General features: G+C 41.2%; 1 protein-coding gene across 1 annotated transcript; it reads right to left on the bottom strand.

Moving 5' to 3' along the window:
* Nucleotides 1–1,245: 1,245 nt before the first annotated feature.
* Nucleotides 1,246–18,575, bottom strand: LOC118289087 (mucin-5AC; the record flags this gene model as incomplete). Its single annotated transcript, XM_047336356.1, has 9 exons — nucleotides 1,246–2,090; nucleotides 2,188–2,336; nucleotides 2,440–2,504; nucleotides 2,631–2,896; nucleotides 3,038–3,222; nucleotides 3,378–3,383; nucleotides 3,613–3,617; nucleotides 16,104–17,156; nucleotides 17,787–18,575. Coding segments are annotated over 9 exons (2,604 nt in total), but the record flags the coding sequence as incomplete, so codon positions are not given.
* Between the last annotated feature and the right edge of the window lie 1,287 nt (nucleotides 18,576–19,862).

Genomic DNA, 19,862 nt, shown 5'->3' with positions numbered 1-19,862 from the left:
GGACCAGAAGTCTGTCACTCCTCTGACATCATTCAACTCTTGGACTTCTGCACTTACACTTAAGTATACTTATTAGAGCCTGAATGTACAGATCATATTTGGAAATTATATAATGGTGGTGTTTGTTAAATTCTGATTTGAATTTGAATTTTCAGCATTATATTGACCAATGCTTTGTCCCAGGTTTTTGTTAGTACTAGTTTAATATGCAATTGTTCTGCATGTACTGTTTACAACGTTTTATGAAATAAAAAGTAAAAGGAAATAAGAGGTTGTGATTTATTTGATTGAAAAATCTGTGATTAAGCTCTTTACTTTAAAAGAACATTTTGTTGTGGTTTGTGCTCTGTGCTTGTAGCCAGATTTTGGGAGGACTTAAAACCAGTGAGCTCTATTTTAGTGTCTTTTTTAGGTAAAAAAAGAATTGTATTAAAAAAAAAGTAAACAGTCAATCAGTCAACTGTGAGGTACTGTAAAATTAAAAAAAAAACAGCCAGCCTGTCAGTTGACTTTAAAATACTGTGAAAAAACAAACAAAAAAAACAAGTTCATACCATATTATTGAATAACAGTACAAAACTATAAATTTTAGTGACGGTAGATAAATGTTAATTTTACAGTAACATAATGGCAACCCTGCTGCCAGCTGATTACTGTTTTTCTTTACAGAGAAAACATTTAACAGTGTAGGTGTGAATGTGAAAGTGAATGGGGGGTGATATCTGTATATGGGCCCTGTAATACCCTGGCGACCTGTCCTGGAGTTGGGATATACAATACACTCAAATTGCACTTAAGTTACTTATATATGGACGAATCAAAAGAAAAGCAAAGACACTTCAGTTTCATTTGCTCTTGTTTTTCTGAAGCTTTCAAGCAATGTCATCAATATGATTTATTATGAAAGCAATGTTTTTAAAATTTAATTTTGGGCATATGTCTGCTTTTAGCTTCCAACCTAAATGTTAGTGGAAAATGCAGGAGTTTAAAGTTAACAATTGCAGCATAGTGTTGAAATCACACCTAAACTATGTGCGCTTTTATTGCTAAAATTGCATTGCAAAATCTAACTCAATAATAATGTACATCTGTATATGCTTCTAGAAATGGCATTGTTTGATGGTTGGTCCACTTTGCTACACACAAAAAAATTATCATCACTAAAAACTGAAAAATTTACCCAAACCCCAATAAGATATGATCCACTGTTGCTTTACAAAAAAATTCACAACATCACACAAGAGAGAAATTTCCAATATTTTGTATTCTGATCATTGTAAAGTTTCTCAAAGATACAGTAGAAACTACAGGAAATCTCACAGAATACAGTAATGTATTATTACATAAATACACTTTATATAAATAAGAAAATGGACAGTGCTTTTTTTCACATAAACATATATACACCATGACCTTTGATAAAATATATGAGGTTGAGTGTGAAGCCAACTATGACCTGCATGTGTTCCTTCATTTAATTTAAGACACAAATCTAAATAGTAATTAATTACCACCGCCATGAAGGAGTTATGTTTCAATTTGCTTTTCTTTGTCTTTTTGTTCATTATTTAGCAGGATTATGCAAAAATTACATCTACATCCATTTAGAGGCTATAGAAAGGTTAAGATGAGTGACTGGCACTATTTTAAATATTGCTATACAACAGTGCTGTGTGAAACAAGATACATTTTGATAGTAAAAGTTCAACAGTAGAATATTTTTAGACACCCCAGGGTTTCATAGATAATGTTGTAATGTTGTTTGCCTTATTATTTGAGTGATATAGACACGGGGCTTATAGTTGTCTGTGTCATTCTGTCCAGGATCCTGGATGTTACCACGCAGAAACGTGTTCAGTTCCACAGACATACCTAATCCACTGTCACTGATGTGTCAAAGGTTGAAACCCATTCAACAGATAAGAGAATCACTAATCTTCATATTTTTCTGACAATGAAGTCCCCTTTCCTTCCTGGCAATTCCAAAGGCAATCCACACAGATGCTATTGCTGGCTTGACAATAGCAATGACAACAGCACCAGACAGGATGCAGTGAAGAGACTGATCTTTTGGCTTACTCCACTTGAAGCTGTAAATGAAAAGAAAAGAAATGAAAACATTAGTTAAATAAATCATTTTTTCAGCCTTTCAAATTTTCTAATCAAGTTGCACTCAATATCTCATACATATGCCATCCACGGTGATGGAGCTGCCTTCAATGTCGAAGTTGGTGACGCTTGAAGCTGCACTCAGCAAAACATTCGCAATCTCAGTTCTACTAGGAACAGATGGGCCTTGGAAGAGAAGACGCATGTTGTTGAAGACTGATCCACTTCTGCAGAATGAGCAACAAAAAATATAGAATGGAATATGAGATTCAGGCCACTATACTGAAAATGTAACAATATGTTGACAAAATAAGTTATGTTATATATTACCTGAATTCCACAACGTCCAAGGACTTGAAGGAAAAGGGGAATTCTTTTTGATAGCGAGGTTCAAGCTGCAGAAACAGAAAACACACTGTAGTTAGTTTTATTTCATATGTGGCTGTCTCTTTGATAAAATAACACAATAGATAATACAATAAGGTGTATGCACAGGTTGTATATTTTAAGGTGCGACTTACCTGTCTCTTTATATTAGAAGCTCTACTTTTAAAAGCAGCAGATGATGTGTCCAACAAGTCATCTGTAAATGTGTCTAGAACAGATCTGAAAACCACCAGTCTTGTTGTGAGTTCCACAGGTGCAGGTGCAGCGGTTGCAGGTGTTACAGTTGCAGGTACAGCGGTTGCAGGTGCTACAGTTGCAGGTGCAGCGGTTGCAGGTGCAGCAGTTATAGGTACAGCGGTTGTTGTTGCAGCAGTTGCATTAGTACTTCCAACTGGACTTGCTGTAACACATGTTTTAAATACTAGATTAGTATTAATTAATATTAGTGCCACCCAATGAAAGTCTTTTGCACCTTGGCAGATTACTATTGTATGGGTAGATTTGCCAGGTAGCAAAAGAGAATGCTGTTGAGTTTACTTACCTATTACTTGAATTGTCCCAGTATTTATGGTCACGTTGAATGTGTTGTTGGAATTATTTACACTGTCTATTAAGACTTGAGCAACTTTGTTCTCCGTTGGGAGATCTAAAATGGCAACAGTGTTAAAGAACACAACCCCCAAATCTGCCTCAGTTCCGTTTGCTCTTGTTCGCGCAGAAACAGGTCTACATCATGAAACCAAAAGAAACAAGTGTCAACTAACAATATCAGATGATTGTTAATTCATCCAAATGGGTGATTTGCACATGGCACTTTCAACACTGCAAGTTATCAGCCCTGAACATAAAACAAAATCAGAGAAGGAGAAAGATGTTTTTACCTGAAACTCTTCACTTTGCAGTGAGAAAAGGTGACAGGATATTTCCGTTTGTATATTTTATTACACTGCAAAAAGGAAGCAACATTTAGACCCTGGTTAGCTTTCAAACAAGTTTTTCATCAAATTCATTTAAAAAAGTAGATGCCATTTTGTTGAAAAATAATTTTTCAGCTAAAAATATTTGTGGTTTCTGACAGGGTCAAATAAAGTTAATGCAATATGAAAGTTTACTCACTGGCCCTACAAGTCGTTTTTCAAGATTTTTGTATCGACTGCTGGTTCGGTCATCAAGATCAGCTGTATATGGCTCGTCTGGCAGGTCAGCTTGGATGGAATAAACATGTTCAGGAGTCAAGTTGGTTGTTGCCTCAGTGAGGAGTTGGGCAGTAGTTGTTGTTGTAGGAGCAACGGTTGTTGCAGCAGTTGCATTAGTACTTCCAACTGGACTTGCTGTAACACATGTTTTGAATGCTAGATTAGTATTAATTAACATCAATGCCACCCAATAAAAGTCTCTTGCACCTTGGCAGATTACTATTGTATGGGTAGATTTGCCAGGTAGTGAAAGAAAATGCTGTTGGGTTTACTTACATATTACTTGGATTGTCCCAGTATTTATGGTCACGTTGAATGTGTTGTTGGAATTATTTACATTGTCTATTAAGACTTGAGCAACATTGTTCTCCGTTGGGAGGTTTAAAATGGGAACAGTGTTTAAGAACACAACCCCCAATTCTGCTTCAGTTCCGTTTGCTCGTTTTTGGGCAGAAACAGGTCTACATCATGAAACCAAAAGAAACAAGTGTCAACTAACAATATCAGATGATGGTTAATTCATCCAAATGGGTGATTTGCACATGGCACTTTCAACACTGCAAGTTATCAGCCCTGAACATAAAACAAAATCAGAGAAGGAGAAAGATGTTTTTACCTGAAACTCTTCACTTTGCAGTGAGAAAAGGTGACAGGATATTTCCGTTTGTATATTTTATTACACTGCAAAAAGGAAGCAACATTTAGACCCTGGTTAGCTTCCAAACAAGTTTTTCATCAAATTCATTTAAAAAAGTAGATGCCATTTTGTTGAAAAATAATTTTTCAGCTAAAAATATTTGTGGTTTCTGACAGGGTCAAATAAAGTTAATGCAATATGAAAGTTTACTCACTGGCCCTACAAGTCGTTTTTCAAGATTTTTGTATCGACTGCTGGTTCGGTCATCAAGATCAGCTGTATATGGCTCGTCTGGCAGGTCAGCTTGGATGGAATAAACATGTTCAGGAGTCAAGTTGGTTGTTGCCTCAGTGAGGAGTTGGGCAGTAGTTGTTGTTGTAGGAGCAACGGTTGTTGCAGCAGTTGCATTAGTACTTCCAACTGGACTTGCTGTAACACATGTTTTGAATGCTAGATTAGTATTAATTAACATCAATGCCACCCAATAAAAGTCTCTTGCACCTTGGCAGATTACTATTGTATGGGTAGATTTGCCAGGTAGTGAAAGAAAATGCTGTTGGGTTTACTTACATATTACTTGGATTGTCCCAGTATTTATGGTCACGTTGAATGTGTTGTTGGAATTATTTACATTGTCTATTAAGACTTGAGCAACATTGTTCTCCGTTGGGAGGTTTAAAATGGGAACAGTGTTTAAGAACACAACCCCCAATTCTGCTTCAGTTCCGTTTGCTCGTTTTTGGGCAGAAACAGGTCTACATCATGAAACCAAAAGAAACAAGTGTCAACTAACAATATCAGATGATTGTTAATTCATCCAAATGGGTGATTTGCACATGGCACTTTCAACACTGCAAGTTATCAGCCCTGAACATAAAACAAAATCAGAGAAGGAGAAAGATGTTTTTACCTGAAACTCTTCACTTTGCAGTGAGAAAAGGTGACAGGATATTTCCGTTTGTATATTTTATTACACTGCAAAAAGGAAGCAACATTTAGACCCTGGTTAGCTTTCAAACAAGTTTTTCATCAAATTCATTTAAAAAAGTAGATGCCATTTTGTTGAAAAATAATTTTTCAGCTAAAAATATTTGTGGTTTCTGACAGGGTCAAATAAAGTTAATGCAATATGAAAGTTTACTCACTGGCCCTACAAGTCGTTTTTCAAGATTTTTGTATCGACTGCTGGTTCGGTCATCAAGATCAGCTGTATATGGCTCGTCTGGCAGGTCAGCTTGGATGGAATAAACATGTTCAGGAGTCAAGTTGGTTGTTGCCTCAGTGAGGAGTTGGGCAGTAGTTGTTGTTGTAGGAGCAACGGTTGTTGCAGCAGTTGCATTAGTACTTCCAACTGGACTTGCTGTAACACATGTTTTGAATGCTAGATTAGTATTAATTAACATCAATGCCACCCAATAAAAGTCTCTTGCACCTTGGCAGATTACTATTGTATGGGTAGATTTGCCAGGTAGTGAAAGAAAATGCTGTTGGGTTTACTTACATATTACTTGGATTGTCCCAGTATTTATGGTCACGTTGAATGTGTTGTTGGAATTATTTACATTGTCTATTAAGACTTGAGCAACATTGTTCTCCGTTGGGAGGTTTAAAATGGGAACAGTGTTTAAGAACACAACCCCCAATTCTGCGTCAGTTCCGTTTGCTCGTTTTTGGGCAGAAACAGGTCTACATCATGAAACCAAAAGAAACAAGTGTCAACTAACAATATCAGATGATGGTTAATTCATCCAAATGGGTGATTTGCACATGGCACTTTCAACACTGCAAGTTATCAGCCCTGAACATAAAACAAAATCAGAGAAGGAGAAAGATGTTTTTACCTGAAACTCTTCACTTTGCAGTGAGAAAAGGTGACAGGATATTTCCGTTTGTATATTTTATTACACTGCAAAAAGGAAGCAACATTTAGACCCTGGTTAGCTTCCAAACAAGTTTTTCATCAAATTCATTTAAAAAAGTAGATGCCATTTTGTTGAAAAATAATTTTTCAGCTAAAAATATTTGTGGTTTCTGACAGGGTCAAATAAAGTTAATGCAATATGAAAGTTTACTCACTGGCCCTACAAGTCGTTTTTCAAGATTTTTGTATCGACTGCTGGTTCGGTCATCAAGATCAGCTGTATATGGCTCGTCTGGCAGGTCAGCTTGGATGGAATAAACATGTTCAGGAGTCAAGTTGGTTGTTGCCTCAGTGAGGAGTTGGGCAGTAGTTGTTGTTGTAGGAGCAACGGTTGTTGCAGCAGTTGCATTAGTACTTCCAACTGGACTTGCTGTAACACATGTTTTGAATGCTAGATTAGTATTAATTAACATCAATGCCACCCAATAAAAGTCTCTTGCACCTTGGCAGATTACTATTGTATGGGTAGATTTGCCAGGTAGTGAAAGAAAATGCTGTTGGGTTTACTTACATATTACTTGGATTGTCCCAGTATTTATGGTCACGTTGAATGTGTTGTTGGAATTATTTACATTGTCTATTAAGACTTGAGCAACATTGTTCTCCGTTGGGAGGTTTAAAATGGGAACAGTGTTTAAGAACACAACCCCCAATTCTGCTTCAGTTCCGTTTGCTCGTTTTTGGGCAGAAACAGGTCTACATCATGAAACCAAAAGAAACAAGTGTCAACTAACAATATCAGATGATGGTTAATTCATCCAAATGGGTGATTTGCACATGGCACTTTCAACACTGCAAGTTATCAGCCCTGAACATAAAACAAAATCAGAGAAGGAGAAAGATGTTTTTACCTGAAACTCTTCACTTTGCAGTGAGAAAAGGTGACAGGATATTTCCGTTTGTATATTTTATTACACTGCAAAAAGGAAGCAACATTTAGACCCTGGTTAGCTTCCAAACAAGTTTTTCATCAAATTCATTTAAAAAAGTAGATGCCATTTTGTTGAAAAATAATTTTTCAGCTAAAAATATTTGTGGTTTCTGACAGGGTCAAATAAAGTTAATGCAATATGAAAGTTTACTCACTGGCCCTACAAGTCGTTTTTCAAGATTTTTGTATCGACTGCTGGTTCGGTCATCAAGATCAGCTGTATATGGCTCGTCTGGCAGGTCAGCTTGGATGGAATAAACATGTTCAGGAGTCAAGTTGGTTGTTGCCTCAGTGAGGAGTTGGGCAGTAGTTGTTGTTGTAGGAGCAACGGTTGTTGCAGCAGTTGCATTAGTACTTCCAACTGGACTTGCTGTAACACATGTTTTGAATGCTAGATTAGTATTAATTAACATCAATGCCACCCAATAAAAGTCTCTTGCACCTTGGCAGATTACTATTGTATGGGTAGATTTGCCAGGTAGTGAAAGAAAATGCTGTTGGGTTTACTTACATATTACTTGGATTGTCCCAGTATTTATGGTCACGTTGAATGTGTTGTTGGAATTATTTACATTGTCTATTAAGACTTGAGCAACATTGTTCTCCGTTGGGAGGTTTAAAATGGGAACAGTGTTTAAGAACACAACCCCCAATTCTGCTTCAGTTCCGTTTGCTCGTTTTTGGGCAGAAACAGGTCTACATCATGAAACCAAAAGAAACAAGTGTCAACTAACAATATCAGATGATTGTTAATTCATCCAAATGGGTGATTTGCACATGGCACTTTCAACACTGCAAGTTATCAGCCCTGAACATAAAACAAAATCAGAGAAGGAGAAAGATGTTTTTACCTGAAACTCTTCACTTTGCAGTGAGAAAAGGTGACAGGATATTTCCGTTTGTATATTTTATTACACTGCAAAAAGGAAGCAACATTTAGACCCTGGTTAGCTTTCAAACAAGTTTTTCATCAAATTCATTTAAAAAAGTAGATGCCATTTTGTTGAAAAATAATTTTTCAGCTAAAAATATTTGTGGTTTCTGACAGGGTCAAATAAAGTTAATGCAATATGAAAGTTTACTCACTGGCCCTACAAGTCGTTTTTCAAGATTTTTGTATCGACTGCTGGTTCGGTCATCAAGATCAGCTGTATATGGCTCGTCTGGCAGGTCAGCTTGGATGGAATAAACATGTTCAGGAGTCAAGTTGGTTGTTGCCTCAGTGAGGAGTTGGGCAGTAGTTGTTGTTGTAGGAGCAACGGTTGTTGCAGCAGTTGCATTAGTACTTCCAACTGGACTTGCTGTAACACATGTTTTGAATGCTAGATTAGTATTAATTAACATCAATGCCACCCAATAAAAGTCTCTTGCACCTTGGCAGATTACTATTGTATGGGTAGATTTGCCAGGTAGTGAAAGAAAATGCTGTTGGGTTTACTTACATATTACTTGGATTGTCCCAGTATTTATGGTCACGTTGAATGTGTTGTTGGAATTATTTACATTGTCTATTAAGACTTGAGCAACATTGTTCTCCGTTGGGAGGTTTAAAATGGGAACAGTGTTTAAGAACACAACCCCCAATTCTGCGTCAGTTCCGTTTGCTCGTTTTTGGGCAGAAACAGGTCTACATCATGAAACCAAAAGAAACAAGTGTCAACTAACAATATCAGATGATTGTTAATTCATCCAAATGGGTGATTTGCACATGGCACTTTCAACACTGCAAGTTATCAGCCCTGAACATAAAACAAAATCAGAGAAGCAGAAAGATGTTTTTACCTGAAACTCTTCACTTTGCAGTGAGAAAAGGTGACAGGATATTTCCGTTTGTATATTTTATTACACTGCAAAAAGGAAGCAACATTTAGACCCTGGTTAGCTTTCAAACAAGTTTTTCATCAAATTCATTTAAAAAAAGTAAATGCCATTTTGTTGAAAAATAATTTTTCAGCTAAAAATATTTGTGGTTTCTGACAGGGTCAAATAAAATTAATGCAATATGAAAGTTTACTCACTGGCCCTACAAGTCGTTTTTCAAGATTTTTGTATTGACTGCTGGTTCGGTCATCAAGATCAGCTGTATATGGCTCGTCTGGCAGGTCAGCTTGGATGGTATAAACATGTTCAGCTGTCAAGTTGGTTGTTGCCTCAGTGAGGAGTTGGGCAGTAGTTGTTGTTGTAGGAGCAACGGTTGTTGTTGTTGGGGCAGTAGTTGTTGTTGTAGGAGCAACGGTTGTTGCAGCAGTTGCATTAGTACTTCCAACTGGACTTGCTGTAACACATGTTTTGAATGCTAGATTAGTATTAATTAACATCAATGCCACCCAATAAAAGTCTCTTGCACCTTGGCAGATTACTATTGTATGGGTAGATTTGCCAGGTAGTGAAAGAAAATGCTGTTGGGTTTACTTACATATTACTTGGATTGTCCCAGTATTTATGGTCACGTTGAATGTGTTGTTGGAATTATTTACATTGTCTATTAAGACTTGAGCAACATTGTTCTCCGTTGGGAGTTTTAAAATGGGAACAGTGTTTAAGAACACAACCCCCAATTCTGCTTCAGTTCCGTTTGCTCGTTTTTGGGCAGAAACAGGTCTACATCATGAAACCAAAAGAAACAAGTGTCAACTAACAATATCAGATGATTGTTAATTCATCCAAATGGGTGATTTGCACATGGCACTTTCAACACTGCAAGTTATCAGCCCTGAACATAATACAAAATCAGAGAAGCAGAAAGATGTTTTTACCTGAAACTCTTCACTTTGCAGTGAGAAAAGGTGACAGGATATTTCCGTTTGTATATTTTATTACACTGCAAAAAGGAAGCAACATTTAGACCCTGGTTAGCTTTCAAACAAGTTTTTCATCAAATTCATTTAAAAAAGTAAATGCCATTTTGTTGAAAAATAATTTTTCAGCTAAAAATATTTGTGGTTTCTGACAGGGTCAAATAAAGTTAATGCAATATGAAAGTTTACTCACTGGCCCTACAAGTCGTTTTTCAAGATTTTTGTATCGACTGCTGGTTCGGTCATCAAGATCAGCTGTATATGGCTCGTCTGGCAGGTCAGCTTGGATGGAATAAACATGTTCAGGAGTCAAGTTGGTTGTTGCCTCAGTGAGGAGTTGGGCAGTAGTTGTTGTTGTAGGAGAAACGGTTGTTGTTGTTGGGGCAGTAGTTGTTGTTGTAGGAGCAACGGTTGTTGCAGCAGTTGCATTAGTACTTCCAACTGGACTTGCTGTAACACATGTTTTGAATACTAGATTAGTATTAAATGATATCAATGCCACCCAATGAAAGTCTCTTGCACCATGGCAGATTACTATTGTATGGGTAGATTTGCCAGGTAGTGAAAGAAAATGCTGTTGGGTTTACTTACATATTACTTGGATTGTCCCAGTATTTATGGTCACGTTGAATGTGTTGTTGGAATTATTTACATTGTCTATTAAGACTTGAGCAACATTGTTCTCCGTTGGGAGTTTTAAAATGGGAACAGTGTTTAAGAACACAACCCCCAATTCTGCTTCAGTTCCGTTTGCTCGTTTTTGGGCAGAAACAGGTCTACATCATGAAACCAAAAGAAACAAGTGTCAACTAACAATATCAGATGATTGTTAATTCATCCAAATGGGTGATTTGCACATGGCACTTTCAACACTGCAAGTTATCAGCCCTGAACATAATACAAAATCAGAGAAGCAGAAAGATGTTTTTACCTGAAACTCTTCACTTTGCAGTGAGAAAAGGTGACAGGATATTTCCGTTTGTATATTTTATTACACTGCAAAAAGGAAGCAACATTTAGACCCTGGTTAGCTTTCAAACAAGTTTTTCATCAAATTCATTTAAAAAAGTAAATGCCATTTTGTTGAAAAATAATTTTTCAGCTAAAAATATTTGTGGTTTCTGACAGGGTCAAATAAAGTTAATGCAATATGAAAGTTTACTCACTGGCCCTACAAGTCGTTTTTCAAGATTTTTGTATCGACTGCTGGTTCGGTCATCAAGATCAGCTGTATATGGCTCGTCTGGCAGGTCAGCTTGGATGGAATAAACATGTTCAGGAGTCAAGTTGGTTGTTGCCTCAGTGAGGAGTTGGGCAGTAGTTGTTGTTGTAGGAGAAACGGTTGTTGTTGTTGGGGCAGTAGTTGTTGTTGTAGGAGCAATGGTTGTTGCAGCAGTTGCATTAGTACTTCCAACTGGACTTGCTGTAACACATGTTTTGAATACTAGATTAGTATTAAATGATATCGATGCCACCCAATGAAAGTCTCTTGCACCTTGGCAGATTACTATTGTATGGGTAGATTTGCCAGGTAGTGAAAGAAAATGCTGTTGGGTTTACTTACATATTACTTGGATTGTCCCAGTATTTATGGTCACGTTGAATGTGTTGTTGGAATTATTTACATTGTCTATTAAGACTTGAGCAACATTGTTCTCCGTTGGGAGTTTTAAAATGGGAACAGTGTTTAAGAACACAACCCCCAATTCTGCTTCAGTTCCGTTTGCTCGTTTTTGGGCAGAAACAGGTCTACATCATGAAACCAAAAGAAACAAGTGTCAACTAACAATATCAGATGATTGTTAATTCATCCAAATGGGTGATTTGCACATGGCACTTTCAACACTGCAAGTTATCAGCCCTGATCATAAAACAAAATCAGAGAAGCAGAATGATGTTTTTACCTGAAACTCTTCACTTTGCAGTGAGAAAAGGTGACAGGATATTTCCGTTTGTATATTTTATTACACTGCAAAAAGGAAGCAACATTTAGACCCTGGTTAGCTTTCAAACAAGTGTTTCATCAAATTCATTTAAAAAAAGTAAATGCCATTTTGTTGAAAAATAATTTTAAAGCTAAAAATATTTCTGGTTTCTGACAGGGTCAAATAAAGTTAATGCAATATGAAAGTTTACTCACTGGCCCTACAAGTCGTTTTTCAAGATTTTTGTATCGACTGCTGGTTCGGTCATCAAGATCAGCTGTATATGGCTCGTCTGGCAGGTCAGCTTGGATGGTATAAACATGTTCAGCAGTCAAGTTGGTTGTTGCCTCAGTGAGGAGTTGGGCAGTAGTTGTTGTTGTAGGAACAACGGTTGTTGTTGTTGGGGCAGTAGTTGTTGTAGTAGTAGCAACAGTTGTTGTTGTTGGGGCAGTAGTTGTTGTTGTAGGAGCAACAGTTGTTGCCGTAGTTGTTGTTGTCGGGGCAGGAGTTGTTGTTGTCAGAGCAACAGTTGTTGTTGTTGGAACAGCAGTTGTTGTAGTTGATGGTGTAGTTGTAATTGTAGGAGGAACACCAGTTGTTATGTTTGGAGCAGCAGTTGTTGTTGTCGGGTCAGTAGTTGTGGTCAAAGTAGCAGTTGTTGTAGTGGCTGCCATAGTTGTTGTTGTCGGGGCAGTAGTTGTTGTTGTAGAAGCAACAGTTGTTGTTGTCGGGGGAGTAGTTGTTGTAGGGGCTGCTGTAGTTGTTGTTGGAGCAGATGTTGTTGAAGTTGCTGCTGTAGTTGTTGTTGTTGGAGCAGCAGTTGTTGTTGATGTCGGGGCAGGAGTTGTTGTTGTTGCAGTAGCAGTTGTTGTAGTTGCTGCCGTGGTTGTTGTGGTCGGGGCAGCAGTTGTTGTTGTCGGGGCAGTAGTTGTTGTAGTGGCTGCTTTAGTTGTTGTTGGAGCACCAGTTGTTGTAGTTGCTGCCGTAGTTGTTGCTGGAGCAGCAGTTGTTGTTGGATTAGCAGTTGTTGTTGTTGCTGCCGTTGCTGTTGTTGTCAGGGCAGCAGTTGTTGTTGTCGGAGCAACAGTTGTTGTTGTTGGAGCAGCAGTTGTTGTTGTAGGAGCAACAGTTGTTGTTGTTGGGGCAGTAGTTGTTGTAGTAACTGTTGTAGTTGTTGTTGGAGCAGCAGTTGTTGTAGTTGTTGCCGTAGTTGTTGCTGGAGCAGCAGTTGTTGTTGGATTAGCAGTTGTTGTTGTTGCTGCCGTTCCTGTTGTTGTCAGGGCAGCAGTTGTTGTTGTCGGAGCAACAGTTGTTGTTGTTGGAGCAGCAGTTGTTGTTGTAGGAGCAACAGTTGTTGTTGTTGGGGCAGTAGTTGTTGTAGTAACTGTTGTAGTTGTTGTTGGAGCAGCAGTTGTTGCAGTTGTTGCCGTAGTTGTTGTTGTCGGGGCAGGAGTTGTTGTTGTCAGAGCAACAGTTGTTGTTGTTGGAACAGCAGTTGTTGTAGATGCTGCCGTCGTTGTTGTTGGAGCAGAAGTTGATGTAGTTGATGGTGTAGTTGTAATTGTAGGAGGAACACCAGTTGTTGTTGATGTCGGGGCAGGAGTTGTTGTTGTTGCAGTAGCAGTTGTTGTAGTTGCTGCCGTGGTTGTTGTGGTCGGGGCAGCAGTTGTTGTTGTCGGGGCAGTAGTTGTTGTAGTTGCTGCTGTAGTTGTTGTCTGAGCAGCAGTTGTTGTTGTTGTCGGGGCAGCAGTTGTTGTTGTCGGAGCAACAGTTGTTGTTGTTGGAGCAGCAGTTGTTGTAGTTGCTGCCGTTGTTGTTGTTGGAGCAGCAGTTGTTGTTGGAGCAGCAGTTGTTGTAGCTGCTGCCGTAGTTGTTGTTGTTTGGGCAGGAGTTGTTGTTGTCGGAGCAACAGTTGTTGTTTTTGGAGCAGCAGTTGTTATAGTTGCTGCCGTAGTTGTTGTTGGAGCAGCAGTTGTTGTTGTTGTCAGGGCAGCAGTTGTTGTTATCGGAGCAACAGTTGTTGTTGTTGGAGCAGCAGTTGTAGTTCCAGCTGTAGTTGTTGTAGGAGCAAAAGTTGTTGTTGGAGTAGCAGCTGTTGTAGTTGCTGCCGTAGTTGTTGTTGTCGGGGCAGGGGTTGCTGTTGTCGGAGCAACAGTTGTTGTTGTGGGAGCAGCAGTTGTTGTAATTGCTGCTGTAGTTGTTGTTGGAGCAGCCGTTGTTGTTGTTGTGGGGGCAGGAGTTGTTGTTGTCAGGGCATTAGTTGTTGTAGTGGCTGCTGTAGTTGTGGTTGGAGCAGTAGTTGTTGTAGATGCTGTCGTAGTTGTTGTTGTCGGGGCAGGACTTGTTGTTGTCGGAGCAACAGTTGTTGTTGTGGGAGCAACAGTTGTTGTAGTTGCTGCTGTTGTTGTTGTCGGAGCAACAGTTGTTGTAGTTGTTGCCATTGTTGTTGTTTTAGGGGCAGCAGTTGTTGTTGTCGGAGCAACAGTTGTTGTTGTTGGAGCAACAGTTGTTGTAGTTGCTGCCGTAATTGTTGTTGGAGCAGCAGTTGTTGTTTTTGTCGGGACAGCAGTTGTTGTTGTCGGAGCAACAGTGGTTGTCGGAGCAACAGTTGTTGAAGTGGCTGCTGTAGTTGTTGTTGGAGCAGCAGTTGTTGTAGTTGCTGCCGTAGTTGTTGTTGTCGGGGCAGGAGTTGTTGTTGTCGGAGCAACAGTTGTTGTAGTTGCTGCCATTGTTGTTGTTGTCGGGGCAGCAGTTGTTGTTGTCGGAGCTACAGTTGTTGTTGTTAGAGCAGCAGTTGTTGTAATTGCTGCCGTTGTTGTTGTCGGGGCAGGACTTGTTGTTGTCGGAACAACAGTTGTTGTTGTGGGAGCAACAGTTGTTGTAGTTGCTGCTGTTGTTGTTGTCGGAGCAACAGTTGTTGTAGCTGCTGCCATTGTTGTTGTTGTAGGGGCAGCAGTTGTTGTTGTCGGAGCAACAGTTGTTGTTGTTACTGCAGCAGTTGTTGTAATTGCTGCCGTAGTTGTTGTTGGAGCAGTAGTTGTTGTTGTTGTCGGGGCAGCAGTTGTTGTTGTCGGGGCATTAGTTGTTGTAGTGGCTGCTGTAGTTGTTGTTGGAGCAGCAGTTGTTGTAGTTGCTGCCGTAGTTGTTGTTGTCGGGGTAGGAGTTGTTGTAGTTGCTGCCGTAGTTGTTGTTGTCGGGGCAGGAGTTGTTGTTGTCAGAGCAACTGTTGTTGTTATGGGAGCAACAGTCGTTGTAGTTGCTGCCGCAGTTGTTGTTGTCGGGGCAGAAGTTGTTGTTGTCGGAGCAACAGTTGTTGTTGTCGGGGCAGGAGTTGTTGTAGTTGCTGCCGTAGTTGTTGTCGTCGGGGCATGAGTTGTTGTTGTCGGGGCAGCAGTTGTTGTTGTCGGAGCAACAGTGGTTGTCTGAGAAACAGTTGTTGAAGTGGCTGCTGTAGTTGATGTTGGAGCAGCAGTTGTTGTAGTTGCTGCCGTAGTTGTTGTTGTCGGGGCAGGACTTGTTGTTGTCGGAGCAACTGTTGTTGTTGTTAGAGCAGCAGTTGTTGTAATTGCTGCCGTAGTTGTTGTTGGAGCAGCAGCTGTTGTTGTTGTTGGGGCAGAAGTTGTTGTAGTTGCTGCCGTGGTTGTTGTTGGAGCAGTAGTTGTTGTTGTTGTTGGGGCAGCAGTTGTTGTTGTCGGGGCATTAGTTGTTGTAGTGGCTGCTGTAGTTGTTGTTGTCGGGGCAGGAGTTGTTGTTGTCGGGGCATTAGTTGTTGTAGTGGCTGCTGTAGTTGTTGTTGTCGGGGCAGGAGTTGTTGTTGTTGGAGTAGCAGTTGTTGTAGTTGCTACCGTAGTTGTTGTTGTCGGGGCAGGAGTTGTTGTTGTTGGAGTAGCAGTTGTTGTAGTTGCTACCGTAGTTGTTGTTGTCGGGGCAGGAGTTGTTGTTGTTGGAGCAACTGTTGTTGTAGTTGCTGCCATTGTTGTTGTTGTTGGGGCAGCAGTTATTGTTGTCGGAGCAACAGTTGCTGTTGTTGGAGCAACAGTTGTTGTAGTTGCTGCCGTAGTTGTTGTTGGAGCAGCAGTTGTTGTTGTTGTCGGAGCCGCAGTTGTTGTTGTCGGAGCAAAAGTTGTTGTTGTCGGAGCAACAATTGTTGTAGTGGCTGCTGTAGTTGTTGTTGGAGCAGCAGTTGTTGTAGTTGCTGCCATTGTTGTTGTTGTAGGGGCAGTAGTGGTTGCTATCGCAGCAACAGTTGTTGTTGTTGGAGCAACAGTTGTTGTAGTTGCTGCCATAGTTGTTGTTGGAGCAGCAGTTGTTGTTGTTGTCGGGGCAGCAGTTGTTGTTGTCGGAACAACAGTGGTTGTTGTCGGAGCAACAGTTGTTGGTGCAGGAGTTGTTGTTGTTGGAGCAGCAGTTGTTGTAGTTGCTGCCGTAGTTGTTGTTGGAGCAGCAGTTGTTGTTGTTGCCGGGCCAGCAGTTGTTGTTGTCGGAGCAACAGTTGTTGTAGTGGCTGCGGTAGTTGTTGTTGTCGGGGCATGAGTTGTTGTTGTCTGAGCAACAGTTGTTGTAGTTGCTGCCCTTGTTGTTGTTGTTGGGTCAGCAGTTGTTGTCGGAGAAACAGTTGTTGTTGTCTGAGCAACAGTTGTTGTAGTTGCTGCCGTGGTTGTTGTTGGAGCAGCAGTTGTTGTTGTTGTCGGAGCCGCAGTTGTTGTTGTCGGAGCAAAAGTTGTTGTTGTCGGAGCAACAATTGTTGTAGTGGCTGCTGTAGTTGTTGTTGGAGCAGCAGTTGTTGTTGTTGCTGCCATTGTTGTTGTAGTAGGGGCAGAAGTGGTTGCTATCGCAGCAACAGTTGTTGTTGTTGGAGCAACAGTTGTTGTTGTTGTCGGGTCAGCAGTTGTTGTTGTCGGAACAACAGTGGTTGTTGTCGGAGCAACAGTTGTTGGGGCAGGAGTTGTTGTTGTCGGAGCAACAGTTGTTGTTGTTGGAGCAACAGTTGTTGTAGTTGCTGCCGTAGTTGTTGTTGGATCAGCAGTTGTTGTTGTTGTCGGGGCAGCAGTTGTTGTTGTCGGAGCAAAAGTTGTTGTTGTCGGAGCAACAGTTGTTGTCGTGGCAGGAGTTGCTGTTGTCGGAGCAACAGTTGTTGTAGTTGCAGCCATTGTTGTTGTTGTTGGGGCAGCAGTTGTTGTCGGAGCAACAGTTGTTGTGGTTGCTGCCGTGGTTGTAGTTGCTGCCGCAGTTGTTGTTGTCGGGGCAGGAGTTGTTGTTGTCGGAGAAACAGTTGTTGTTGTCAGGGCAGGAGTTGTTGTAGTTGCTGCCGTAGATGTTGTCAGTGCAGGAGTTGTTGTAGTCGGAGCAACTGTTGTTGATGTGGGAGCAACAGTTGTTGTAGTTGCTGCCGTAGTTGTTGTTGTCAGGGCAGGAGTTGTTGTTGTTGGAGCAGCAGTTGTTGTAGTTGCAACCGTAGCTGTTGTTGTCGGGGCAGGAGTTGTTGTTGTCGGAGCAACTGTTGTTGTAGTTGCTGCCATTGTTGTTGTTGTTGGGGCAGCAGTTGTTGTTGTCGGAGCAACTGTTGTTGTAGTTGCTGCCATTGTTGTTGTTGTTGGGGCAGCAGTTGTTGTTGTCGGAGCAACAATTGTTGTAGTTGCTGCCGTAGTTGTTGTTGGAGGAGCAGTTGTTGTTGTTGTCGGGGCAGCAGTTGTTGTTGTCGGAGCAACAGTTGTTGTAGTGGCTGCCGTAGTTGTTGTTGTCGGGGCATGAGTTGTTGTTGTCTGAGCAACAGTTGTTGTAGTTGCTGCCGTAGTTGTTGTTGTCGGGGCAGGAGTTGTTGTTGTTGGAGTAGCAGTTGTTGTTGTTGGGGCAGCAGTTGTTGTTGTCGGAGCAACAGTTGTTGTAGTTGCTGCCGTGGTTGTAGTTGCTGCCGCAGTTGTTGTTGTCGGGGCAGGAGTTGTTGTCGGAGCAACAGTTGTTGTTGTCAGGGCAGGAATTGTTGTAGTTGCTGCCGTAGTTGTTGTCGGTGCAGGACTTGTTGTCGGAGCAACAGTTGTTGTTGTGGGAACAACAGTCGTTGTAGTTGCTGCCATTGTCGTTGTTGTCGGGGCAGCAGTTGTTGTTGTCGGAGCAACAGTTGTTGTTGTTAGAGCAGCAGTTGTTGTAATTGCTGCCGTAGTTGTTGTTGGAGCAGCAGTTGTTGTTGTTGTCGGGGCAGGAGTTGTTGTAATTGCTGCCATTGTTGTTGTTGTTGGGGCAGCAGTTGTTGTTGTCAGAGAAACAGTTGTTGTTGTTGGAGCAACAGTTGTTCTAGTTGCTGCCGTGGTTGTTGTTGGAGCAGCAGTTGTTGTTGTTGTCGGGGCAACAGATGTTGTTGTTAAAGCAGCAGTTGTTGTTGTTGTCGGGGCAGAAATTGTTGTAGTTGCTGCCGTAGTTGTTGTTGGAGCAGTAGTTGTTGTTGATGTCGGGGCAGCAGTTGTTGTTGTCGGGGCATTAGTTGTTGTAGTGGCTGCTGTAGTTGTTGTTGGTGCAGCAGTTGTTGTAGTTGCTGCCATAGTTGTTGTTGTCGGGGCAGGAGTTGTTATAATTGCTGCCGTAGTTGTTGTTGTAGGGGCAGGAGTTGTTGTTGTCGGAGCAACAGTTGTTGTAGTTGCTGCCATTGTTGTTGTTGTTGGGGCAGCAGTTGTTGTAGTCTGAGCAACAGTTGTTGTTGTTACAGCAGCAGTTGTTGTAATTGCTGCCGTAGTTGTTGTTGGAGCAGCAGTTGTTGTTGTTGTCGGGGCAGGAGTTGTTGTAGTTGCTGCCATTGTTTTTGTTGTTGGGGCAGCAGTTGTTGTAGTTGCTGCCATTGTTGTTGTTGTCGGGGTAGCAGTTGTTGTTGTCGGAGCAACAGTTGTTGTTGTTAGAGCAGCAGTTGTTGTAATTGCTGCCGTAGTTGTTGTTGGAGCAGCAGTTGTTGTTGTTGTCGGGGCAGGAGTTGTTGTAATTGCTGCCATTGTTGTTGTTGTTGGGGCAGCAGTTGTTGTTGTCAGAGAAACAGATGTTGTTGTTGGAGCAACAGTTGTTGTAGTTGCTGCCGTGGTTGTTGTTGGAGCAGCAGTTGTTGTTGTTATCGGGGCAGCAGTTGTTGTTGTTGTCGGAGCAGAAGTTGTTGTAGTTGCTACCGTAGTTGCTGTTGTCGGGGTTGGAGTTGTTGTTGTCGGAGCAACAGTTGTTGTAGTTGCTGCCATTGTTGTTGTTGGGGCAGCAGTTGTTGTTGTCGGAGCAACAGTTTTTGTTGTTGGAGCAACAGTTGTTGTAGTTCCTAGCGTAGTCGTTGTTGGAGCAGCAGTTGTTGTTGTTGTCGGGGCAGCAGTTGTTGTTGTCGGAGCAACAGTTGTTGTAGCGGCTGCTGTAGTTGTTGTTGGAGCTGCAGTTGTTGTAGTTGCTGCAGTAGTTGTTGTTGTCGTGGCAGGACTTGTTGTTGTTGTGGGAGCAAAGGTTGTTGTAGTTGCTGCTGTTGTTGTTGTCGGAGCAACAGTTGTTGTAGTTGCTGCCATTGTTGTTGTTGTTGGGGCAGCAGTTGTTGTTGTCGGAGCAACAGTTGTTGTTGTTGGAGCAACAGTTGTTGTAGTTGCTGCCGTAGTTGTTGTTGTCGGGGCAGGAGTTGTTGTTGTCGGGGCAGCAGTTGTTGTTGTCGGAGCAACAGTTGTTGAAGTGGCTGCTGTAGTTGTTGTTGGAGCAGCAGTTGTTGTAGTTGCTGCCGTAGTTGTTGTTGTCGGGGCAGGAGTTGTTGTTGTCGGAGCAAAGGTTGTTGTAGTTTCTGCTGTTGTTGTTGTCGGAGCAACAGTTGTTGCAGTTGCTGCCATTGTTGTTGTTGTTGGGGCAGCAGTTGTTTTTGTCGGAGCAACAGTTGTTGTTGTTGGATCAACAGTTGTTGTAGTTGCTGCCGTAGTTGTTGTTGGAGCAGCAGTTGTTGTTGTTGTCGGGGCAGCAGT

This window comes from Scophthalmus maximus, chromosome 12 (genome assembly GCF_022379125.1).
Source record: "Scophthalmus maximus strain ysfricsl-2021 chromosome 12, ASM2237912v1, whole genome shotgun sequence".
Lineage (NCBI taxonomy): Eukaryota > Metazoa > Chordata > Actinopteri > Pleuronectiformes > Scophthalmidae > Scophthalmus > Scophthalmus maximus.
Note: the sequence above shows the minus strand (reverse complement) of the source record. Positions and strands in the feature narration are given on the sequence as shown.